The sequence below is a fragment of the Canis lupus genome, chromosome 1 (assembly GCF_003254725.2).
Source record: "Canis lupus dingo isolate Sandy chromosome 1, ASM325472v2, whole genome shotgun sequence".
NCBI lineage: Eukaryota > Metazoa > Chordata > Mammalia > Carnivora > Canidae > Canis > Canis lupus.
The window spans coordinates 115771273-115798493 of record NC_064243.1 but is presented as its reverse complement, the minus strand read 5'-3'; the positions used below and the strand labels follow the sequence as shown (position 1 = coordinate 115798493).

The following is a 27221-nucleotide window of genomic DNA, read 5'->3' as shown; positions in this document are numbered from 1 at the left end:
ATCCTGATGAATATAAATGCAAAAATTCTCAATATTAGCATTGAATTCAGTAGGGCATTAAAAGAATCATACACCATGATCAAGTGGGATTTATCCCTGAGATACAAGGATAGTTTCACATATAGAAATCAATAATTGTGGTATACCACATTAATAGAATGAAAAATAAAAATCGTATGATCATCTCAACAGGTGCAGAAAAGCATCGACAAAATACAACATCTTTTGATGGTAAAAGAACTCAACAAATTTGGATATAGAAGGAATGTCCTCAAACAATAAAAGCCAAATATGACAAACCCAGAGCCACCATCATACTTGACAGTGAAAGGGGGAAAGCTTTCCTTCCAGTTTGGGAATAGCACCAGGATGTCTACTCTCACCACTCTGATTCAACATAGTAGAGGAAATTCTAGCCAGGGCAATGATATGAGAAAATAAGTAATAGGCATCCAGATTGGAAGAGAAGAATAGAATTTTCTCTGTTTAGATGATATGATCTTATATATAGAAAATCCTAAGGACTCCACCTTGAAACTGTTAAGAGCTAATAAAAACAATAAAGTAGGATACAAAATCAACATGCAGAAATGAGTTGTGTTTCTATACACTAGCAACAAAATTCCTGCAAAAGAAATTTTAAAAAATAGTATTCGCAATAGCATATAGGTACATAGAACAATAGGTATATAGAAACAATAGGTATATAGAAAACAGAAATAATAAAATATGTAGAAATAAATGTAACCAATGAGGTGAAAGATCTATGTGGTAAAAACTATAAGACTTTGATTCAAGTAATTGAAGAAGACACAAATAAGAGACATCTCATGTTCATGGATCAGAAGAATTATTGTTAAAATGTCCTACCCAAAGCCATCTATGGGTTCAATGTCATCTCTGTCAAAAATCAACTGGCATTTTGCACAGAAATAGAAAAATAATCCTAAAATTTAAATGGAGCCATAAAAGACCATGAATAGCCCAGGTACTCCTGAGTAAGCAGAACAATGATGATGGCATCACACTGCCTAATTTCAAACTACACTATAAAGCTATAGTAACTAAGACTGGTTGGTACTGGCATAAAAATGGACATATAGTCCAATGAAACAGAATTGAGAATCCAGAAGTAAACCCTTACATATACAGCCAGCCAATATTTGACAGAGGAGCCTAGAGTATTCAGTGGGGAAAAGATAGTTTCTTCATTAGATGGTGTTGGGAAAACTGGATATTCACATGGAAAAAAATGAATTGGACCCATATTTGTACTACTCACAAAAATTAACTCGAAATGGATTAAAGATTTAAATATAAGAACTAAAACCCTAACATATGAATAAAATATAAGAAAAACCTCTTTGACGTTGGTCTTGGCAATGATTACTTGTGTATGACACCAAAAGCACAAACAACAAAAGCAAAAATAAATATATGGTTCTAAATAAGTAAAATTTTCCTGCACAGCAAAAGAAACCATCAACAAAATGAAAAAGCAACCTATGGAATGGGAAAAAAAAAGTATTTGCAAATCATATTTCAAAATACATAAACTCATACAACTCAGTAGCCAAAAAAACCCCAAAAAACAATAAACAAAACAAAAACACCAGAAACAAAAAACAAATCTAAGTTAAAAATTGGGCAAAATTGAAGACACACTTTTCCAAAGAGTACATGCAATAGGTATTAGGTATATGAAAAGGTATTCAATTCAACATCACTAATCATCAGGGAAATGCAAATCAAAGCCACAATGATATATTCCCTCACACCTGTTAGGATGGCTATTATCAAGAAGTCCAGAGTTAGCAAGTGTGGTTGAGGATGTAGAGAAAATTAAATCGTGTGCACTGTTGTGGAAATGTAGATTTGTACAGCTACTATGAAAAAACAGTATGGAAGTTCCTTTAAAAATTAAAAATAAAACTTTATATAATCCAGCAATCCCACTTCTGGGTATATATCCAAAGGAAATAAAAACAGATATCAATGAAATATATACTTCTGCATTCTTTTTTTAAATGCTATATTTCATTTTTTAATGTTATATTTCTTTTTTGTTTCAAGTTTTTGTTTAAATCCTAAGTTATTTAACATATAGTGTAATGTTAGTTTCAGGAGTAGAATTTGGTGATTCATCACTTACATGTAAACATCCAGTGTTCACCACAATAAATGCCCTCTTTAATATCCATCACCCATATAGCCCATCACCCCACCCACCCACCTCCCCTCTAGCATTCCTCAATTTGTTCTCTATACTTAACAGCATTATTTTCCTCTCTCTCTCTTCCTTTATCCTATGTTCATCTGTTTTGTTTCTTAAATTCCACATATGTACACTTCCATATTCTTGCAGCATTATTTATAATAGCCAAGATATGGAAACAACCTAAATTGGTCAATGGATGAATGGATAAAGGAGAAGTTATATATATGAATGTGTTCAAAAAGGAAATCTTGCTACTTGTGACAGCTTATATCAACTCTGAGGGGATTATGCTAAGTGAAATAAGCCAGAGAAAGAAAAATATTATAGGATATCACTTGTATGTGGGATCTGAAATAGGTGAACTCATAGAAACAGTATAGTGGTTGTTACCACAGGATGGTGGGGGATATGGGGAGATGCTGGCCAAAGGGTACAAACTTTTACTTATAAGATGAATAAGCTTTAGGGATCTAACCTACAGCATGGTGACTAAATACTGTATTAAATACTTGAAAGATGCCGAGTGATAGTAAATGTCTCAATAACTGCAAAAAAGAAATGGTAATTATATTACATTGATGGAGGTATTATCTAACACTATGATGCTAATCATTTTGCAACATGCATATCATATCAACATGTACACCTTAAGCAGAATTATAGTCAATTATATTAATAAAGCTGGAATTAAATTTAAAAATTTAAAAGCTATACTAAAAGTCAAATACCTTGATAGGGGGAAATTATATTTTATGTCTACATGTGTGGCCTTTAATATGTTGAGGTATTTCTTCACTATACCTCCTTCATTAAGAATTTATATCATAAATGGATGTTGAATTTTGTCAAATGTTTTTTCTGTACCTGTTGGGATGATTATATGATTTTTATCCTTTATTTTGCTAATGTGGGTTTCTCATTAATTTGTGGGTGTTTAAGCTATTCTTGCATCCATGGAGTAAATCCCATTTGATTGTATTTGTGAATTTTCCAGTTTTCTTCTTGTAATTGATTTCTAGTTTCGTATCATTGTGGTCAGAAAAGATGCTTGATATGATTTCAGTCTCCTGAAATTTATTAAGGCTTGTGTTGTAGCCTACAATATGATCCCGAGAATGTTTCGTTTGTGCTTGAGAAGAATGTGAAGTCTGTTTCTTCTGAAGGGAATGTTTTGTGTATGTCTGTTAAGTCCATCTGGTTTATGTTTAAATACTTAATCCTTTTTCAGTTAATTTTTTTGTTTATGGTGTGAAACAAAGGTCCAATTTCATTTTTGTGTGTGTGTCGATAATCAATTTTTCCAACACCACTTATTGAAGGGCCTATCCTTTCCCCATGTTGTATTGGTGCCCTTCTCAGAGATTACTTGGCCATATATGTGAGGTTTATGTCTGGGCTATTCTATCCCATTGGTTTATGCACATGTTCTTGTGCTGGTACCATACTGTTTTGATTACTGTAACTTTGTAACATGTTATAAAATCAGGGCACTTAATATCTCCTGCTTTGTTGTTCTTGCTTAAAAATGCTTTCACTGTTCAGTGTTTTTTTGTGGTTCTAAATGAATTTTAATTTTTTTCCTATTTCTGTAAAAAGAAATGCCATTGGTATTTTGATAGAGATGCACTGGATCTGTAATTTCTATGTATTTATAAATTTTCCCATTTTATTTCCATTATTGATAAATGGTTTTATTCTTTTGTGATATGGAAAGATACTTGGAATAATTTCCAATCTTCTTAAATTTATTAAGACTTGTTTTATGACTGCATGTGATGTACTGAATAATATTGCATATATGCTTAAGAAGAATGAGTAGTAATCTGCTGATTACTTGAGTGGAATACTCTATATATGAGTGTTAGATTCATTTAGTCTATTTTGTTGTTTAGTTCTACATTTCTTATTGGTTTTCTGTTTAGATGATCTATCCATTAGTGACAGTGGGATTTTGAAGTTTCCTATGATTATTGTATTGCTGTTTTCCTTTTAGATCTGTCAATGTTGGCTTTATACATTTAGGTGCTTTGTTATTAGGTGCATGTATATTTATAATTGTTATGTATTCTTGTTAAATTGTCCTTTTATCATAATATGACACTTTGACTTTTATGAAGATTTGTGACTTAGAGTTTTTTTTTTTGATAAAAGTAAAGCCACTCCTGCTTTCTTTTGTTCCATGTGCATAAAATATCTTCTCTGCCTCACATTTTCAGCCAATGTGTCCTTAATTCTGAAGTAAGTATTTTACAGACAGCATTTGTTTGGGTCTTGTTTATGGTTTTGGGTTTTTTTTTTTTTCAGTCTGTTTTTTCAGCCACTCTATGTCTTTTGACTGGGGAGTTTAGTCCATTTACATTTAAATTAACTATTAATAAGTAGGAACTTATTTTAATTTTGTTAGTATTTTATCAGTTTTGTAGTTCTCTTGTTCCTCTCTTCCTTTTTTGTTTTCTTCATTATAGTTTGATGACTTTTTGCACTGATATGTTGTGATTCTTTTCCTTTATGTTTTGTTTATCTAATATAAGTTTTTCATTTGTAGTTACCATGAGGCTTGAATCAAATAATTTATAGTTATGACAGCTATTTTAAGCTATTAATTTAATTTCAGTTGCATACATAAGCTATATACTTTATTTCCCTCCACATACATTATGTAATTGTTTTTCAATTTTTTTATATTGTATTTTCATTAGCAGATTTTTCTGGTTATGGTTATTCTTAATACTTACATCTTAAACTTTTTATTGGTGTTAAAATATATGTGGCACAATTACAGTATTGCAATATTTTGTCTTTGTCTTTACCAGTTAGATTTATGTTTTCATATGCTTTCTTTTAAAAAGAATTAGTTTCAGAGGTAGAATTCAGTGATTCATCAGTTGCAAATAACACCCAGTGCTCATTACATCAAGTGCCTTCCTTAATCCCCATCACCCAATTACTCCATCCCTCCACCCATCTCCCTTCCAGCAGCCCTGTTTGTTTCCTATACCTAAGAGTCTCTTATGGTTTGTCTCTCTCTGTTTTCATTTTATTTTATTTTTCCTTCCCTTCCCTTCCCCTATGTTCATCGGTGTTGTCTTTTAAATTCCACATGTGAATGAAATCACATGGTATTTGTCTTTCTCTGATTTATTTCATTTAGCATAATATCCTCTACTTCCATCCATGTCATTGCAAATGCAAGATTTCATTCTTTTTGGTGGCTGAGTAATATTCCATTGTGTGTGTGTGTATCACACTTATATATATAAGTATATATACAAAGTATATATACACCACACTATCCATTCATCTATTGATGGACATCCATTTGCAGGCATATCACTTTATTTATCCATTCATCTATTGAGGGACATCCATTTGCAGGTTTTTGTGTAGTCATAAATTTTCACCTCTTTTAGGTAAATACCTAGAAGCCCAACTTCATCATATGTTAAAAATATGTTTAGTTTTATAAGAAACCACCAAAGTATCTGAACCATTTTGCATTTCCACTAGTAATGAATGAAAGTTTCTGTTACTTTCCATCCTCATCAGCATTTGGTGTTGTCAGTGTTTAAGATTTTGGCAATTCTAATAAGTGTGTACTGGTATCTTGTTGTTATTTTAATTTGCATTTCCCTGTTGACTTATGATGTAGAGCATTATTTTATGGGCTTATTTTCTATCTGCATATCTTCTCTAATGAGATTTTTATTCAGGTTTGTCCCATTAAAATTTTTTAAAATATTTTATTTATTTATTTATTCATGAGAGGCACAGAGAGTGGCAGAGACATAGGCAGAGGGAGAAGCATGGGAAGCCCTATGCAGGACTTGATCCCAGAACACTGGGATCATGCTTGAGTTGAAGGCAGATGCTCAACCACTGAGCCACGCAGGCATCCTTTGTCCTATTTTTAAAATGTGGTTGTTTATTTTCCTATTGAGTTTAAAGTATTTTAAAAAATAGTCTGGATAATAGTCTTTTATCAGAAGTGTCTTTTACAAATGTCTTCTCCCATTCTGTGGCTTTGTTCTAATTCTCTTGAGATTGTCTTTCAGATAATAAGAGTTTTTAATTTTAATGAAGTCCAGTTTATCAATTATTTCTTTCATAAATCACGCTTTTGGTGTTGCTGGAAAGTCATCACCAAACCCAGAGTCTTCTAGATTTTCTACTATATTAACTTATAGGAGTTTTATAGTTTTGTATTTTACATATAAATCTATTGCCCATGTTTTAGTAATTTTTCTGCAAGATGCTCTGTTTAGATTCATTTTTGCATGTGGATGTGCAGTTTTTCCAGCACCATTTATTGAAAAGTCTGTCTTGGTCCATTATATTGCCTTTGCTACTTTCTCAAAGATCAGTGATTATATACAATTGTTTCTGGACTATTTTGTTCTATTGATCTTTTTGTACTGAATAAATTTGACCTGTAACATTGCCTAGGGTTAAGGTGTACAGTGTATTATTTTCATACATTTATATATTATAATATGGCTAATGTAGCAGTATTTTTCACATTATATAATTATAGTACAATATTATTATCTATATTCATTATATCATGCATTGGGTTCTATGGCTTATTTACTACTGACTGCAAGTTTGTGCCCTTTAGTATCATTGTTCATATCCACGTCCACCATCCCCTTGTACCCATTTTACTCTGTTTTTTACACATTTAGTTTTTTTAGATTCCATATATAAGTGATAATATACAGTACTTGTCTTTGACTTACCTCGCTTAGAATAGAAAGATATCCTCCTTTCTCATGACTGAATAATATTCCTTTGTGTATATGAACCACATCTTTTCTATCTGGTTATCCATTGAGGGGTATTCAGGTTGGTTCCGTATCTTGGCTATTGCAAATAATGATCTGATAAACATGGGATTGTATATATGCAGTCAAAATTCTGTTTTCTTTTCCTTTGGCTATATACCTAGAAGTGGAATTGCTGGATCATATAGTAAATCTATATTTAATTTTTTGAGGAACCTCCATATTGTTTTCCAAAGTAGTTGAATCCGTTTACACACCCACCAGATTTTTGTGTATGTTCATCAGGGATATTGGTCTGTAGTTCTCTTTTTAGTGGTATCTTTATCTGGTTTTGGTATCAGGGTAATGCTGATCTCATAGAATGAATTTGGAAGCTTTCCTTCCTCTTCCATTATTTGGAATAGTTTGAGAAAAATAGGTATTAATTCTTTTTAAAGTGTTTGATAGAGTTCATCTGTGAAACTGTCTGGCCCTGGACTTCTGTTTTTTGGGAGACTTTTGAATACTAATTCAATTTATTTTCTGGTAATCAGTCTATTCAGATTTTCTATTTATTTCTGATTCAGTTTTGGGAAGTTCGTTCGTTCGTTCGTTCCTTCCTTCCTTCCTTCTTTCTTCTCTCTTTTTCTTTCTCTCAGTCTTTCTTTTTCATTCCTTTTTAACCCTTTATCTCTGTGGTAAGGGTCTCATCGATGTCTTCTTTTCTCATGCCTAGTAATATCCTTATGATTGTTGCTTTAAATTCTACATCAGGTATATTATTTATATCTGTTTCATATACATCTATTGCCCTGGCTTCATCTTGTTCTTTTATTTGGGATAAATTCCTCCATCTTTGCTTTTTGTCTAGGTCTCTGCCTTCTTGTGTGTGTTAGAAAGCCTCTCTGTGTGTCTCTCATGAATAAATAAATAAAATCTAAAAGAAAAAAGAAAGCCAGTTACGTTTCCTGATCCTGAAAGTAATGACTTTCTGAAAAAGGTCATGTAGTGCTTAGGGCCTGGTGTTTCAGGGAGGTCTCTGATGTGTGCTTCGTATGCTTTGTTATTGTGTTTTGATTGCTCTGTCCTTCAGCCCAGACATCTGCAGAGGCTCTCCTTGCATGCTGTGCTGTGAGCCATTTGGCTCTTGGCCCGAATGAGTTTTAATTAGGTGTGTTCTGGTGTGCTTGTGAAACCCAACCTGACTCACCTCCACCAGAACTGATGTCCTGCAGAATTCTCTATTTGGGAGACATGGTGTGGTCAGGGGTTTATGCTGGTCTTCTGAGGGAAGGTCCTGCCACACTGGAACTGAGGCAGGAATGACTGAGAAGGGCAGTCCCTTCAGAGCAGAGGGGGGTAAGTCTTGGTATTTTCAAGTTAGGCAGCCACTGGTGGAGCTGCGCTGCTTCCTGCAGGTGGCTCTATGTTTATACTGAGGGGATGAGAGGTAAATGGTACTGGCCATTTGTTTACAGAGAGGTGTCTCTGTGAACACTCTCATTGATACACTCTGAGAAGAGTAAATAATCTCCTAACTGTGCCCCAAGTGTTCCTCAAATCGCTGTTTCCATGCTGTCCGTCCCTGGATTGTTTGTCTGCCTTCTCTCTAGGAGCAGCACAGTGCCCTCCAGGCTCTATCTCAGCCAAGGCTGCTGACTTTTAAAACTCCAGGCTTTATGCCCCATTGATTGCAAGAACTCTTGAAGTTCAGCCCTCTTATTTTCTAAGCTAACGGTTTTGGGGAAACTTTCTCCTTGTGTGTTCCCTTGTGTGTTCCTCTCTCACCCTTATCTATGGCCATGGCTTCCTCCCCTCTGCAGAACCAGTGATCTATTTCTCCCATGAAGCATGTCCCCACATTTTCTACCTTCTTCAAGGTGGCCTCTTTTCTCCCTTTTGTTGTGTAGTTTGTCCTGTCAGATTTCTGGGGTAGTTATAATGATCTGATAGTTATCTAATTGTGTTCATGGGACAAATTGAGCCTAGGATCCTCCTACTGTGCTGCTATCTTCCCCTGTCTGTGAGGTTTTATCACAAATGAGTGTTAGATTTTGTTGAATGCTTTTACTGCATATATTGATCATGTGATTTTTAGTTTTTAGTCTGTTCATGTGGTGGATCACATTAATTTATTATCAAAGGTTGAGCCCACCTTTTGTATTTGGGATAAATCCCATTTTGTCATGGTGTGAATAATTATTTTTATATATTCTTGGATTCAGTTGCTATTGTTTTGTGAGGATTTTTATATCCCTGTTCATGAAAGATACTGGTCTGCAGCTTTCTTTTTTTGTAATGTTTTATCTGGTTTTGGGGCTAGGGTAATATTGACCTCAGAATGATTTAGGAAGTAATATTTCTGCTTTTATTTTCTGAAAGACATTGTAGAGAATTGGAACAATTTCTTCCTCAATTGTGTGATAGAATTAACCAGTGAATCCATCTAGGCCTGGTGCTTTCTGTTTTGGAAGGTTATGAATTATTGACTCAATTTCATTTATATGTCTACATCTATTCAGATAGTCTTCTTCTTCATCTTTTTTTTTTTAAGATTTTATTCATTTATTCAAAGAAACACACACACACAGAGAAGGGCAGAGACACAGACAAAGAGAGAAGCAGGCTCCACGCACGGAGCCGGACACGGGACTCGATCCCGGTCTCCAGGATCACACTCCGGGATGTAGGTGGCGCTAAAGCGCCGCGCCACCAGGGCTGTCCAGTCTTCTTCATCTTGTATGAGTTTTGGCATATTGTATCTTTCAAAGAATAATTCCATTTCATTTAAGTTATCAAATGTATGGGCATGTTTATAGTATTTTTAATTAACTTTTAATATCTATACAATGTAATGCTGTCTCCTCTTTCATTTCTTATATTAGTAATTCATGTCTTCTGTATTTTTCTTAGCCTAACTAAAGGCTTATTTGTTTTATTGATGTTTTAAAAATATCTTTTAGTTTTCTGTATTGATTTCCTGTTTTAAACTTCATTGATTTTTGCTCTCTTATTATTTATTTTTTCTGCTTCCTTTGGATTTTTTCTTTTTCTAGTTTCTTAAGGTGGAACTTAGATTTTTGGTTTCAGGTCTTTCTCCTTTTCTAATATATACATAATTGCTATAAATTTCCCTCTGAGCACTGCTTTTGCTTCATCCCATAAATTTTTATAGTCTGTGTTTTCATTTTCACTTAGTTAAAATGTTTTTAAATTTCTCTTGAAAGTTTTTCTTTGACTTATCTGTTAGAAATCTGTTGTTCAATCTTCTTATATTTTGGAATTTTCTAATTATCTTTCTGTTGATTTCTAGCTTAATACTATTATTATTTGAGAGTAGGTATTATATGATTTCTATTCTTTTAAGTGTTAGGGTATATTTTATGCTCCAGAATGTGGTCTATCTTGGTGAATGTTCCATGTCAGATTGAACAGAATGTCATATTTTTTAATAATGAGAACCCAGGAGTCCCTTGTCAGATTGACAAGTATGACTTTTTGCCTATCCTACAAGTGACAAAACTATGGTACATTTGTAGCAAATTATAACTTACTACTAATCTCAATAAGAGAAAAGCACAAAAACCTCATTAAGATCTAGCCAGAATATAAAAAAAAATTCATAGTATAGGAACTGCAGTAAGAACTAGACAGAAGTACTCAACCTTATAATATTATAAAAATAAATATTTGAAATATAAATGAGAACTTCCAGTTTTACTTCTTACATTGGCAAAGATAAAGAAATTTGGTATTAATTATGCCAGCCATAGTGTGGGGAAGAACGTTCTCACACCATCCTGGTGGGTAGAATGAATTGGTAGGTATTGCCTCAATAGAGGTCAGTTGGACATTTCTTTCCAACTTTAAAATCCATGTAGTGTTGGCCAGCACTTCCAATTCTAGGATTTTATCCTGGTGATGTCAGACAAACACACAAGGATATTATTCATGGAAACATTGCTTGTATAATTATAGCAAAAGCTTAGAAGCAATGTTAATTTTCACTAATGCAAAATGCAGTTTTCACAGGGTAGAACATTGTTAGCTGGGGAGTGTCTCATAGTCTTCCATCTGCCTACTGATCCTATGTGGACAGATTTTTCTTTATGCTTACTTAGCACCTGTTGTCCTACACTTTGCATTTTATATTTATATGGGAATCTTCTCTTGCCACTATGCTAAAGCTTTCTGTTCCTCTTTCTTGATTTCTTGTGTAACTTTTTGCTCTTTTACACCCTGGCATTGATATAACACATCCTTTACTACCTTCTTAGAATACAGTTCCACAGAAAAGGCTGAAAGAAAGTATTTCTCTCTTGAAGCAAGTCAGCAAAGACTAGAGGAAGAATCTGCTTCTCCAAATGTGAGCACACAATGTAAAACTTGAAGGAACACCAAAAAATCAAGGAAACATGGCACCACCAGGGGAACATGATAATTTCACAGTGATTGACCCTAAAGAAATAAAGATATGCAATTTACCCAATAAAAAATTCAATAATCATTGTTTTAGGAGGCTCGGTGAGAAGAAAATACAGTAAGATAATTCAATGACGTCAGAAAACCAATATACTAACAAAGTTTAACAAGGAGATAGAAATCATGAAAAAGAAAAACAAAATATGGAGCTGAAAAATACAGTGAACGAAATGAAAAAATGCAATAGGATGCATCAACAGCAGACTTAACCCAGCAGAAGAATGAATCTATGAAGTCATAGACAAGTCATTTGACATTATCCAGTCAGGAAAAAGTGAAGGAGAGAAAAAAAGAATGAAGAAGTGAAAAAAATGTAAGACCTGAAACCATAAAACTATTAGAAGAAAACATAGGGAGACAGCTTTTTGACATTCGTCTGGGCAATGATTTTGGATATGACATGAAGAGCATAGGCAACAAAAGCAAAAATAAACAGGTAGGACTACATCAAACAAAAAAGTTTCTGCCTAGCAATGGAAACAGTAAACAAAATGAAAAAACAATGCATGGAATGAGAGAAAATATTTGTAAACCATATATCCAAAACCGTAAATATCTAAAATTATAAGGATTTATATAACTCAATAGAAAAAAAACAAAAACAAAAACAAAACAAAAAAACATACACACACACAAATACCCTGATTTATAAATGGGGAAAGGACCTGAATAGACATTTTTCCAAAAAAGATATATTAATGGCCAGCTGGTATAAAAAGTGCTTAACATCACTAATCACTAGAGAAAGCTGAAGACTGCAAGGAGATATCACCTCGTACCTGTTAAGATGGCTTTTACCAAAAAGACAGTAGCTAATCATTGGTGAGGAAGTGGAGAAAAAGAAACATTTGTAGACTGTTGGTTGAAATATAAAGTGGCACAGCCACTGTGGGATACATTATGGAGATTTCTCAAGAAATTAAAAATTGAATTACTATGTGACTCAGCAGTCCTACCTCTGGGTATATATCCTAAGAAATCAAAATCAGTATCCTGAAGAGATATCTGCACTACCATGTTCATTTTTATTGCAGCATTATTGCCAATAGCCAAGATATGGAAACAATCTAAGTGTCCACTGATGGATGAATGGATAAAATAGACGTGAGCTATCTTTATAGATAGATAGACAGGGACATATATAGTACAATATTATTCACCCATGAGAAGGAAGGAAATCCTGCCATTTGCAAAAACATTGATATATCTAGAAGACATAGAGAAAAGCAAATACTGTAATGATCTCACTTATGTGTGAGATCTAAAAAAAAAAAGTCCAATTCACAGAAGCAGAATAATATGGAGGTTACTAAGGACTGGGTTGGAGGAGATAGAGATATGTTTGTCAGAGGGTAGAGGCCTTTGGTTATATATGAATAAACTCTGGGTATCTAATGTACATCATGGTGATTATGGTTAATTATACTATGTTATGTACTTGAAATTTGCTGAAAGGGTACACCTTGGGGTGTCTGGTTGGTTCAGTTGCTTAAGAGTTTGCCTTTGACTCAGGTCATGATCCTAGGGTCCTGGGATTGAGCCCCACCTTGGGCTCCCTGCTCAGCAGGGAGTCTGCTTCCCATTCTCCCTTTGCCCCTCCCCCTTGCTTGTGTTCTCTCCCTCTCTCTCTCTCTCAAATAAATAAATAAATAAAATCTTAAGAGTGACTCTAGTAGAGAGTTCATTCTCAGTATTGCAAAATTTGTTACATTTTTAATTTTGTTTTTTCATTTCAAGGCACTATTGAGCAGGGCATCCTGTTTCTATTTTCTGGTACCTTTCATGTGACCTACTTTCTGATTGTTGAAAATGGTAGGATCTTTATATTCTTTTTTAAAAATATTTTATTTATTTATTCATAGAGACACACACAGACAGAGGCAGAGGCATAGGCAGAGGGAGAAGCAGGCTCCATGCAGGGAGCCTGATGTGGGACTCAATTTTGGCACTTGATCCCAGGACTCTGGGATCATGCCCTGAGCCAAAGGCAGATAGATGCTCAACCTCTGAGCCACCCAGGTGTTCCTATATTCTTGTTATTCTAAAATTTTATCCTCTTATTCTTTCCCAGAGCTTACCAATTATTTATAACTTGATTTTTCAGGGGGGAAGGGGAAGCAAGAGGGTACTTCCCTTTACTGAGAATATACTATATATCAGTTAGGTTTTTAAATAGATATTCTTCTTAATTGGATTTAGTATATTTTAAAACCAGAATGGATCTTGGAATTCTCTCATTCTGTACAGGAGTTTTTATCTGCAGAAATTGGGTTGTGTGAGGCCTGCTCATTGATTAACACTAACTCCAATCTTCACCCTTATCACAGGTATTGAGCCCAACCTGTTTGTGTTCCATTTCACTCCTTTCCTCTAAAACTCTCCTTTACTTCTCTTTTTATGTTTCTCATCTCTTCTACCTTGAAGTCATTTATTTTCATTATACAAGTATAACACAGGGTTTTTGTTTCAGGGATTTGTGATATTCAGGGATGTGTCTATAGACTTTTCTGAGGAAGAGTGGGAATGCCTGGATTCAACTCAAAGGAATTTGTACAAATACGTAATGTTGGAGAATTATAGCAACCTGGTCTCAGTCGGTAAGTATACCTTTCTCCAAAAAGTCTACAACCCTCCTGAATATTTGCTTCCCCTGAGAAGAATTTCTCAACTTCTTTCATATATACTATGTGTTTCTTTTCCCTATTCCTAAAGAAATGAGCTTTGTAGAGTTGGGAATGTATGACGTCATTGGGCCTAAGGCCAAAGCTCTACCTTTTCTTTTTTTGTGTGGCCCTTCCAATAGTGACATCATCTTTTATTTGCTGATCACAGGATAGGATTTGAGTCCTGAAACAGCTACAACATAAAAAGTCTCCTTTGTTCTCTTATGAGTAGGAATTTGCATTCCCAAGCCAGATGTGATCTCTTTATTGGAGCAAGGGAAGGAGCCTTGGAGTGTTTTCAACGGTGAGCTGACAAGGGGCCTGTACCTAGGTAAGTGATTGAGGATTATGTAAGGGAAGAGGAATGTAGAGTATAAACCAGATGCTCAGTGAGGAGACCACATCTTTGAGATGCTTGGAGGAATTTCCCCTCAAACACCCACAACTATTAAGAAAAGTAATCCTCATCATCATGAACTTCCAAATGCCCACACTTTCACCTTCAACTTAATACTATCTATGCTTCTTTTCTCTTATTTTCTGTCTATTCCTAGTAATTTTAATGAGAAACATCTACCTTTTGTTTTGCTTTGTTTTTTTTAGAAACATCTACTTTTATGTGAGATCTAATTCCCGTTAGTTCACTCTTTCTTGCCTTTTGGTCTATACATATGTCACTCCTTTAAACATTTTGGTATTAAATACATTCCATTTTTTTTTATTTTTTTTAATTTTTATTTTTTTACATTCCATTTTTAAATCAATTTTATTCATGTATTCATTCTTTCAGCCAACATTTCCTTATATTCTGTGTTGTGGAGAATATTTTTCTAGGAGACATAGACATTATAAAATATATCAGCTATGAAAAAATTTATAGCATAGGGATTGAGGAAAATAGGTGATGGGGATTAAGGAGTGCACTTGCTGTGATGAATACCAGGTATTATATGGAAGTGTTGAATCACCATATTATACACCTGAAATTAATATTATACTGCATGTTGCACGTTAACTAACTGGAATTTAAATCTAAAGCTTTAAAAAATCCATAAATATCTTTCAAAATGTAGAATTAATTGCAATTGTAGAATTGATTGCTGTTCAAATGCCACAACCAGGAAAAATAACTAAAGATTGAAAGGTGGAAAAGCTTCACAGAGCTATAATAGTTGGAGCCCTGGGAGTGATTGCAGTCACCTTGGTAGAGAGTTTTGGGTATAAAGGTTATGTGCTTGCAATGGGATAGCAGAGGTTGTAGACAAGACAAAATTGAGCTGAGGGAGGAGGATCAAACAATTGCATGATGCATGCAATCAGCATAAAATAGAGTGGGAGAGAGGGAAAAGGTCATAAACATGGATGATTCAGGGTAAGTACAAAAGTCCTGAAGCAGGCAGGCTCATTGTGTATGAGGAGTACCAAGGTGGCCAGTATGGGGGAATGAGTAAACAAAGAGGAGAGGAGTTTGATCTGTGATCAGAGAGGTATGAGCACATAGAAAGAGTCAGTTTATGATGACCTTGTAAATTGTGATTAAACTTTTCCTGAGTGAGATGAAAATAAGTAGAAGATTTTAAGCAGAGCTGTGATGTGATTAGGCTTTTTATTTTTCAAAAAAATTATTTTTCCTATTTACAGAAGAGGAAACTGAGACACAAAGACTTGAATTAACTTGTCCAAGGCCAACAACTAGTAAGTGTTGGAGATAAGGTTTAAAAGCAAATTGTACATCTCTTAGCTCAAAAGCTATTTTGCCTCTCCAAGTCAAATCAAAGGGGAGTATAGTAAACATACTTTCATCTTAAATGCTTGTGAACAGATAGAAGTTAACTTTTTAAATTCAATTTTTAAAGTGAGTTTTTACATCCCATAAATAGCTAACTATAACACACATATTACATGTATTTATATATACAAATACACATTAGATGTATATAAATGCATCATGGATTTTCTCTAAAACACTTTGTCATATGCCTTCCTTTCTTTATTTTTAAATATTTTATTTATTTATTCATGAGAGACACAGAGAAAGAGAGAGCCAGAGATAGGCAGAGGGAGAAGCAGGCTCTATGCAGGCCTGATGTGGGACTCAATCCCACGACTCCAGGATCACGCCCTGGGCCAAAGGCAGGCGCTAAACCACTGAGCCACCCAGGGGTCCCTGCCTTCCTTTCTTAATAAGCTTTTAGATATATCAATATTATAATATAAATATATTTGCATAATGAAGTTGTCTTCCATATTCTTCCAATTTCAATTTCTAATTGAAACTTCCTGGGATGCCTGGGTGCCTCAGCAGTTGAGTGCCTGCCTTCGGCCCAGGGAGTGATCCTGGGGTCCTGGGATCTAGTCCTGAATTGGGCTCCCTGCATGGAGCCTGCTTCTCCCTTAGCTTCTCCCTCTGCCTGTGTCTCTGCCTCTCTGTGTCTCTCATGAATAAATAAATAAAATCTTTAAAAAAATAAACTTCCTTTCTTCTATACATTCTTTTGTAAATAAATTTTTCACATTTTTTTATGATTGATTTTTTAAAAGAAGACTATTTTGAAATCTTTTCCAGCAAGGTATATGATACATATGTCCAATTTTATTGCATCATGTTCAGAAATGTGTACCTTTTAAAAATAAATTATTCTATGCTGTTTTCATCTTGGAATCAAGAACAATATCTTGCATATTTTTTTGTTGTTCTTCAAAATAAGAATATTTTCAATAGTGAAAGTCAATTTGTCCTGTAATATTTTACATTCAGGATTTATCTAATTGCAGCCCCATGAGTAGAGTCACATTAAGCAATTTCGTCTGATCTGATACTTAATTAGGAGGTGTACTTCATTTTTAAAAAGATTTATTTATTTATTTCTGAGAGAGAGCGAGAGAGCGCACACAAATGGGAAAGGCAGGAGAGGAAGAGAGAGCTTCAAGGAGACTCTACTCTGAGCATGGAGCCCCATGCGGGGCTCATCTCATGACCCTGAGAACATAACCTGAGTCCAAACCAGGAGTCAATTGCTTAACCAAGTATGCCATCCAGGTGTCCCTAGGGTTGTACACTTCTTAATTCATGATATCAAAATGCAAAGTCAAGTTTTTTTCATTATACTAATGGTAATTTTGATCAGGTGGTTGGAGATGACTACCAGATCTTTTCATTAGAAAGGTACATTTTCCCACTTATCATTACTAAATAATCCGGGTAGTAATACTTGGAGACCGTGTAATTGTACTCTAGAAATTTTTCACCCAAAGTGTTTGTTATTCATTTTTTCTTATTCAAAACAATTATTAAATTGAGCTTATAAAAAAAGTGAAGTTCTAATTATATCACTTTCTCTCTGCATTTATTAATTGGCCTTGCTTTGTTAAAGAAAAAAAAAGCTTTTCCTCTCCATTTTTGTTGAGAAACACTACAGATTCGTTGATTCTTTTAAAAATCAATATTTTATAACCCATGGTAATCGATCTTTTTTTTTATTATTAAACTATCATTCATGGTTAGCCATTGAAAGCCCATTTCAGGTGGCTTCTGCATCCTTTTTCAGGGATGCATGAGTCTTTAATGACCTTCTTGTTTTCTGGCACAAAAATATGTTCCAGTTTCATATTATTCTTTCCCCAACTTGGAATTAACCAGCTCATTAAGAAGCCTTAGTTTCTTTTAATAAGGAATGGTTTTCATTGATTAATATCAGTGGTCACTGGGCTCATTACTACTGGATTATCATTGCTTTTCTATCCATTAAGTGCAAAGAGACAGGGAACATATTTTTTATAACTGAGTCATACTAATAACTCTAATTGAAATCTGAAAGACAAGATTCTCACTTTTCTGCATTTCAGTTTTGTAACTTTTTCTTGAACGGTAGAAACTCTATTTCCCACAGTGTGGTACATTTATTCAAGTCTTCTGTCCCAAATTCCACAGAGTAGTTTCAAAATTAGAATAACAGCGCAACTACTGACTGAAAAACCTACCTGAAGTCATGTTCAAGATTCATTACAGTTTTCTTTCCCTTTTTTTAAAACAAATTAATTTTTTATTGGTGTTCAGTTTACCAACATACAGAATAACACCCAGTGCTCATCCCGTCAAGTGCCCCCCCTCAGTGCCCATCACCCATTCACCCCCACCCCCCGCCCTCCTTCCCTTCCACCACCCCTAGTTTGTTTCCCTGAGTTAGGAGTCTTTTTCTTCTCCCTTCCCTTATATTCCCTTTCACTGTTATTCATATTCCCCAAATGAATGAGAACATACAGTTTGTCCTTCTCCTATTGACTTACTTCACTCAGCATAATACCCTCCAGTTCCATCCACGTTGAAGCAAATGGTGGGTATTTGTCGTTTCTAATGGCTGAGTAATATTCCATTGTATACATAAACCACATCTTCTTTATCCATTCATCTTTTGATGGACACCGAGGCTCCTTCCACTGTTTGGCTATTGTGGACATTGCTGCTATAAACATCAGGGTGCAGGTGTCCCAGCGTTTGATTGCATCTGAATCTTTGGGGTAAATCCCCAACAGTGCAATTGCTGGGTCGTAGGGCAGGTCTATTTTTAACTCTTTGAGGAACCTCCACACAGTTTTCCAGAGTGGCTGCACCAGTTCACATTCACACCAACAGTGTAAGAGGGTTCCCTTTTCTCTGCAACCTCTCCAACATTTGTGGTTTCCTGCCTTGTTAATTTTCCCCATTCTCACTGATGTGAGGTGGTATCTCATGTGGATTTTTTTTTGTATTTCCCTGATGGCAAGTGATGCAGAGCATTTTCTCATGTGCGTGTTGGCCATGTCTATGTCTTCCTCTGTGAGATTTTGTTCATGTCTTTTGCCCTTTTCATGATTGGATTGTTTGTTTCTTTGGTGTTGAGTTTAATGAGTTCTTTATAGATCTTGGAAACTAGCCCTTTATCTGATATGTCATTTGCAAATATCTTCTCCCATTCTGTAGGTTGTCTTTTAGTTTTGTTGACTGTATCCTTTGCTGTGCAAAAGCTTCTTATCTTGAAGAAGTCGCAATAGTTCATTTTTGCTTTTGTTTCTTTTGCCTTCGTGGATGTATCTTGCAAGAAGTTACTGTGGCCAAGTTCAAAAAGGGTGTTGCTTGTGTTCTCCTCTAGGATTTTGATGGAATCTTGTCTCACATTTAGATCTTTCATCCATTTTGAGTTTATCTTTGTGTACGGTGAAAGAGAGTGGTCTAGTTTCATTCTTCTGCATGTGGCTGTCCAATTTTCCCAGCACCATTTATTGAAGAGATTGTCTTTCTTCCAGTGGATAGTCTTTCCTCCTTTATCGAATATTAGTTGACCATAAAGTTCAGGGTCCACTTCTGGGTTCTCTATTCTGTTCCATTGATGTATGTGTCTGTTTTTGTGCCAGTACCACACTGTCTTGATGACCACAGCTTTGTAGTACAACCTGAAATCTGGCATGTGATGCCCCCAGATATGGTTTTCTTTTTTAAAATTCCCCTGGCTATTCAGGGTATTTTCTGATTCCACACAAATCTTAAAATAATTTGTTCTAACTCTCTGAAGAAAGTCCATGGTATTTTGATAGGGATTGCATTAAACGTGTAAATTGCCCTGGGTAACATTGACATTTTCACAATATTAATTCTTCCAATCCATGAGCATGGAGTATTTTTCCATCTCTTTGTGTCTTCCTCAATTTCTTTCAAAAGTGTTCTATAGTTTTTAGGGTATAGATCCTTTACCTCTTTGGTTAAGTTTATTCCTAGGTATCTTATGCTTTTGGGTGCAATTGTAAATGGGATTGACTCCTTAATTTCTCTTTCTTCAGTCTCATTGTTAGTGTATAGAAATGCCACTGACTTCTGGGTATTGATTTTGTATGCTGCCACGCTGCCAAATTGCTGTATGAGTTCTAGCAATCTTGGGGTGGAGGCTTTTGGGTTTTCTATGTAGAGTATCATGTCATCGGCGAAGAGGGAGAGTTTGACTACTTCTTTGCCAATTTGAATGCCTTTAATGTCTTTTTGTTGTCTGATTGCTGAGGCTAGGACTTCCAGTACTATGTTGAATAGCAGTGGTGAGAGTGGACATCCCTGTCTTGTTCCTGATCTTAGGGGAAAGGCTCCCAGTGCTTCCCCATTGAGAATGATATTTGCTGTGGGCTTTTCATAGATGGCTTTTAAGATGTTGAGGAATGTTCCCACTATCCCTACACTCTGAAGAGTTTTGATCAGGAATGGATGCTGTGTTTTGTCAAATGCTTTCTCTGCATCTAATGAGAGGATCATATGGTTCTTGGTTTTTCTCTTGCTGATATGATGAATCACATTGATTGTTTTACGAGTGTTGAACCAGCCTTGTGTCCCAGGGATAAACCCTACTTGGTCATGGTGAATAATTTTCTTAATGTATTGTTGGATCCTATTGGCTAGAATCTTGTTGAGAATTTTTGCATCCATGTTCATCAGGGATATTGGTCTGTAATTCTCCTTTTTGGTGGGGTCTTTGTATGGTTTTGGAATTAAGGTGATGCTGGCCTCATAGAACGAATTTGGAAGTACTCCATCTCTTTCTATCTTTCCAAACAGCTTTAGTAGAATAGGTATGATTTCTTCTTTAAAGGTTTGATAGAATTCCCCTGGGAAGCCATCTGGCCCTGGACTCTTGTGTCTTGGGAGGTTTTTGATGACTGCTTCAATTTCCTCCCTGGTTATTGGCCTGTTCAGGTTTTCTATTTCTTCCTGTTCCAGTTTTGGTAGTTTGTGGCTTTCCAGGAATGCGTCCATTTCTTCTAGATTGCCTAATTTATTGACGTATAGCTGTTCACAATATGTTTTTAAAATCGTTTGTATTTCCTTGGTGTTGGTAGTGATCTCTCCTTTCTCATTCATGATTTTATTAATTTGAGTCTTCTCTCTCTTCTTTTTAATAAGGTTGGCTAATGGTTTATCTATATTATTAATTCTTTCAAAGAACCAACTCCTGGTTCTGTTGATCTGTTCCACAGTTCTTCTGGTCTCGATTTTGTTGAGTTCTGCTCGAATTTTAATTAACTCTTTTCTTCTGCTGGGTGTAGGATCTATCTGCTGTTTTTTCTCTAGCTCCTTTATGTGTAAGTTTAGCTTTTGTATTTGAGTTCTTTCCAGTTTTTGAATGGATGCTTGTATTGCGATGTATTTCCCCCCTCAGGACTGCTTTTGCTGCATCCCAAAGATTTTGAACGGTTGTATCTTCATTCTCATTAGTTTCCATGAATCTTTTTAATTCTTCCTTAATTTCCTGGTTGGCCCTTTCATCTTTTAGCAGGATGGTCCTTAACCTCCACGTGTTTGAGGTCCTTCCAAACTTCTTGTTGTGATTTAGTTCTAATTTCAAGGCATTATGGTCTGAGAATATGCAGGGGACGATCCCAATCTTTTGGTATCGGTTCAGACCCGATTTGTGACCCAGTATGTGGTCTATTCTGGAGAAAGTTCCATGTGCACTTGAGAAGAATGTGTATTCAGTTGAGTTTGGATGTAAAGTTCTGTAGATATCTGTGAAATCCATCTGGTCCAGTGTATCATTTAAAGCTCTCGTTTCTTTGGAGATGTTGTGCTTAGAAGACCTATCGAGGGTAGAAAGAGCTAGATTGAAGTCACCAAGTATAAGTGTATTATTATCTAAGTATTTCTTCACTTTGGTTATTAATTGGTTTAAATATTTGGCAGCTTCCACATTCGGGGCATATATATTGAGGATTGTTAAGTCCTCTTGTTGGATAGATCCTTTAAGTATGAGATAGTATCCCTCTTCATCTCTCACTACAGTCTTCGGGGTAAATTTTAGTTTATCTGATATAAGGATGGCTACCCCTGCTTTCGAGGACCATTTGAATGGTAAATGGTTCTCCAACCTTTTATTTTCAGGCTGTAGGTGTCCTTCTGTCTAAAATGAGTCTCTTATAGACAGCAAATAGATGGGTCCTGTTTTTTTATCCAGTCTGAAACCCTGCGCCTTCTGATGGGGTCATTAAGCCCGTTCACATTCAGAGTTACTATTGACAGATATGAATTTAGTGTCATCATGATATCTATTCAGTCCTTGTTTTTGTGGATTGTTCCATTGAACTTCTTCTTAAAGGGGAATTTTAAGAGTCCCCCTTAAAATTTCTTGCAGAGCTGGTTTGGAGGTCACATATTCTTTCAGTTTCTGCCTGTCTTGGAAGCTCTTTATCTCTCCTTCCATTTTGAATGAGAGCCTTGCTGGATAAAGTATTCTTGGTTGCATGCTCTTCTCATTTAGGACCCTGAATATATCCTGCCGGCCCTTTCTGGCCTGCCAGGTCTCTGTGGAGAGGTCTGTTGTTACCCTAATACTCCTCCCCATAAGAGTCAGGGATTTCATGTATCTTGCTGCTTTAAGGATCTTCTCTTTATCTTTGGAATTTGCAAGCTTCACTATTAAATGTCGAGGTGTTGAATGGTTTTTATTGATTTTAGGGGGGGGGGGATCTCTCTATTTCCTGGATCTGAATGCCTGTTTCCCTTCCCAGATTAGGAAAGTTTTCAGCTAGGATTTGTTCAAATACATATTCTGGCCCTCTGGCCCTTTTGGCGCCCTCGGGAACCCCAGTTAAACGTAGGTTTTTCTTTCTCAGGCTGTCGTTTATTTCCCTTAATCTGTCTTCATGGTCTTTTAATTGTCTGTCTCTTTTTTCCTCAGTTTTCCTCTTTGCCATCAACTTGTCTTCTATGTCACTCACTCATTCTTCCACCTCGTTAACCCTCTCGTTAGGACCTCTAGTTTGGATTGCATCTCATTCAATTGATTTTTAACTTATGCCTGATTGGATCTAAATTCTGCAGTCATGAAGTCTCTTGAGTCCTTTATGCTTTTTTTCTAGAGCTCCAGTAGCTGTATAATAGTGCTTCTGAATTGGCTTTCTGACGTTGAATTGTAATCCAGATTTTGTAACTCTGTGGGAGAGAAGACTGTTTCTGATTCTTTCTTTTGAGGTGAGGTTTTCCTTCTAGTCATTTTGCTCAGTGCAGAGTGGCCAAAAACAAGTTGTATTGGGAAAAAGAGAAAAAGAGAGGAGAGAAAGAAGGAAAGAAAAGAGAAAAAGAAAAAAGAAAAAAGGAAGAAAAAAAGAAAAAAAGAAGAAAAAGAGAAAGAAAAAGAAAGAAAGGGAAAAAAAGGGGTGGGGGAAGCAATCAGAAATAAACACACACACACACACACAAACAAACAAAAAACACGGGGGAGTATCTTCCGTTTCTGTATACTTTAAGTCCCTTGACTTCCCCTGGAACTTGTCCGTCTAGCTGGTCTTCTGGGGGAGGGCCTGTTGTGCTGATTTTCAGGTGTTAGCACTTGGGGGAGCTGCTTTGCCCCCTTCCTGGTGCAGAGCTCAGTGGGGGTTGTTTACCCCGTGAGGCCCCAGGAGGAACAACCCCCAGCTCCCACAGGAACTCCGGAGCTCTCCGTCTGCAGGGCCTGGAGGCTCCGGGGCGGGGCCTTGCTGTCCTGGGCCCTCCCGGCCTCTGCCTGTCCAAGGGGGAGGCCGGATCCTGGGCTGTGTCCCGGCGCCCTGTGCTCCCGGGCCTGCGCTATTGGATTCGCGCTCTCGCCTGCGCAGCCCCCTCCGCGGAGCCGCGGCCCGAGCCCCTCTGAGCTGCTCCCAGGCCCGCGCAGCCCCCTCCGTGGAGCCGCCGCCGGAGCCGCTCCGAGCTGCTCCGGGTCCCGCCATGCACGCTGCAGCCCTTAGGGAGCTCGGCGCACTCTCCCCGGGGCGCAGGTGTGTTAGTGTCCCAGGGAGCCTGAGGGCATCCCCGCCCTCCTGGGGTCCTGCTCCCACTCCCTGCGGGCGCCTTTCCGTCCGGGAAGGTTGGTGCAGCGCCTGCTCCTCCGGGACGGGGCTCTCCTGTCTTGGGGACACTCGCCCCGGCCTCAGCCCGGCTCCTCGTGGGGCCCCTCCCCCTTGGATGCCTTTTTTTTCCCTTTATTTCTTTTTCTCTCGTCTTCCTACCTTGATAGAAGCGTGAACTCTTCTCACTGTAGCATTCCAGCTGGTCTCTGTTTAAATCTCAGGCCGAATTCGTAGATTTTCAGGATGAGTTGAAGGTTATCTAGGTAATTTGGTGGGGACAGGTGATTTGGGGACCCTACTCTTCCGCCATCTTGACCCTCCTCTGTCTCCCTTTTTCCATTAGGATGTGTGCTACACTAAGGATTTCCAGTCAGAGTACCCTTTGTAAAGTTGCTAAATTAAGTATTTTTTTGTGCATTTTCAACTTAACATACCACTTAACTATTGCATTTAGATTTTTTTAGTTTATAATTGGAATATATAAAACATTTACATGTTTCAAAAATCATTATAAAAATATATGTAAAGAAGTTATGTGGGCAGCCTGGGTGTCTCAGTGGTTTAGTGCTGCCTTCAGCCCAGGGCATGATACTAGGGACCTGGGATCAAGTCCCACATTGGGTTCCCTGCATGGAGCCTGCTTCTCCCTCTGCCTGTGTCTCTGCCTCTCTCTCTCTCTGTGTCTCTCATGAATAAATAAATATAATCTTTAATAAAAAAGAAGTTATGTTTACATTCCTATCTACTTCATTTACTGCTACACTCATTCTAGGTAACTTCTGGGGGGGGGTGTTGGGGGTAGTCTGATTAATCCTTTCTGCCTGTTCCCCCCAGAAATAGAGCATGTTCACATTTACATTCCCAATTCCCCTTCTGTCTTTTACCTGGGATATTAGTCTCTCTGCACTCTTCTTTGCTGTCCTAGTTTTTGTTTTTGAGAGAAAGAGAAAGAGAGAGCAAGTTGGGGGAGGGCAGAGAGGGAGAGAGAGAGAATCTTAAGCAGACTCCACTCAGCATGGAGCCCGATGCTGATCTCACAAACCTAAAATCATGACATGAGCCAAAATTAAGAGTCAGACACTCAACTGACTGAGCCATCCAGGTGCCCTGACCTGGTTTTCTTTTGATAATTATTAACAAGTTATTGTAGAAATATTTCCATATAGATATGGTGGCAAAAATAAAAAAGATATATAAAATTAACTTATTAATAATTCCAATAATTAATGAATTATAGCAAAAATCAACATATAACACCAAGAAAGATAAGTTAATTTAATTCTAATAATAATAACTCTACTATTAATTCCAATACTTAGTAGAGTTTCCATGCAGTCACAAAATTTATAAATATTTTCAGTTTTGTTTCTTGCTTTCCTATGCTTTTAACTTTGATACTCCTTTCTAGTCTTATCACTGTGGCTACACACCTTTCTGGAAGTGTTTAATAGAAATAGCACTACTCTATGTTTTCAGCTTTTTTCATGATTTTTATGGGCATCACTTTTTCTTCTTTTTAAAGGAACTTATTTATTTTTGTTTTTTTAAAGATTTTATTTATTCATGAGAGAGAGAGAGAGGCAGAGACACAGGCAGAGGGAGAAGCAGGCTCCATGCAGGGAGCCCAGTGTGGAACTCAATCCCGGGACTCCAGGATCACGCCCTGGGCCAAAAGCAGGCACTAAACTGTTGAGCCACCCAGGGATTCCCCCAACATTTAAAAATTTGGAATAATTTTATATTTGCCAAAAAGTTGCAAAAATAGTATGGAGAATTCCCCATATCTCTCACCTAATATCAATTTCCCCTATATTTCTGTGGTATATTTGAATACCCCATCCCCATTGTTTTCATTCCCTCCAATATAGTATACCTTTCATAAACTTCATGATTTTTCCTTTCTTTATTTAGTGTGAGCATCTATGCATGTATCTTCATATATCTCTTTTCTTAGATAAATAGTAGTAGCATACACTATGTTTCTTCCACCTTGTTCTTTTACTTTAAAAAGTCATGAAGATCATTCTATAGGAATATATAATATATATTATAATTATTATATATATTATATATATTTCTCATATATATAATATATAATATATATATATTTCTCATTTCCTTAGAAAGTTTCTTAGAACTCTATTGTGAGCATACTCTATACTGAGTTCAAGTACTAGTAATTTGGTGGCTATTTGATTCATTATAGTTATTTGCTATTTGATTCATTATAGTCATTTGCTCTTACAAATAGTTCTATAGTATATAAAGACTCCTAACTCTGGGAAACGAACTAGGGGTGGTGGAAGGGGAGGAGGGCGGGGGGTGGGGGAGAATGGGTGACGGGCACTGAGGGGGGCACTTGACGAGATGAGCACTGGGTGTTATTCTGTATGTTGGCAAATTGGACACCAATAAAAATAAATTTATTATTAAAAAAATAGTTTTGGGATCCCTGGGTGGCGCAGCGATTTGGCGCCTGCCTTTGGCCCAGGGCGCGATCCTGGAGACCCGGGATCGAATCCCATGTCGGGCTCCTGGTGCATGGAGCCTGCTTCTCCCTCTGCCTGTGTCTCTGCGTCTCTCTCTCACTGTGTGCCTATCATAAAAAAAAAAAATTAAAAAAAATAGTTTTATAGTGGATAACTTGTGAACCTCTACAGATTCTTTCCAGAAGTATATGTTTGGGTTTCTAGAATTGGGATTGCTTGTTCAAGGGATAAAGAATTATATAATTTTGCTAGAAACTGGAAAATATCCCTGTATGGTAATTGTATCATTTTAATTTGCTATACTGAATTGTGAGAGAGGCTACTGAGCTATAAACTTCTAACAGACTAGGTTATCAGACTTTTGAGTTTTTGCCAAAGTATACTTTAAATTTATTCCAAAATTTAAGAATCATTGATTTAATCTTTTTCTGATCACCTTACCCTGTGCCTTCCCATATGGCTTTCCAGTTTCTATACTTTATCTCTCAAATTGCACCACCAAATAAAAACTATAAATCCTATTTTCATTTATAAACATTAATGTCAATGTAATTATGCCTTTTCTAAGTTTTTTGTCTTCTCCCCTGCAAAAAAATGAATGTTTTTATATGTGTTTTCTTTCAGAATATAAATCTAGATGTGAGAACAAGGAATTATCTCTGAAAAAGGATAACTATAAAATAGATTCATCCCAATGGGTTATAATGGAAGAATTTACAAAGCATGGACTTAAACAGGGATCTCAGAAAAGACATTTTAGCCACATCTCTGA

General features: G+C 36.4%; 1 protein-coding gene across 1 annotated transcript in view; it reads left to right on the top strand.

The window, feature by feature from the left end:
• The window catches only part of LOC112643630 (zinc finger protein 345-like), a 52790-nt gene that overhangs the window by 24055 nt on the left and 1514 nt on the right, over positions 1 to 27221 (top strand). Inside the window, 2 exon segments of the mRNA XM_025421812.3 lie at positions 2435 to 2450; positions 8231 to 8257. Of these exon segments, the coding sequence (XP_025277597.1) occupies positions 2435 to 2450; positions 8231 to 8257 (43 nt within the window).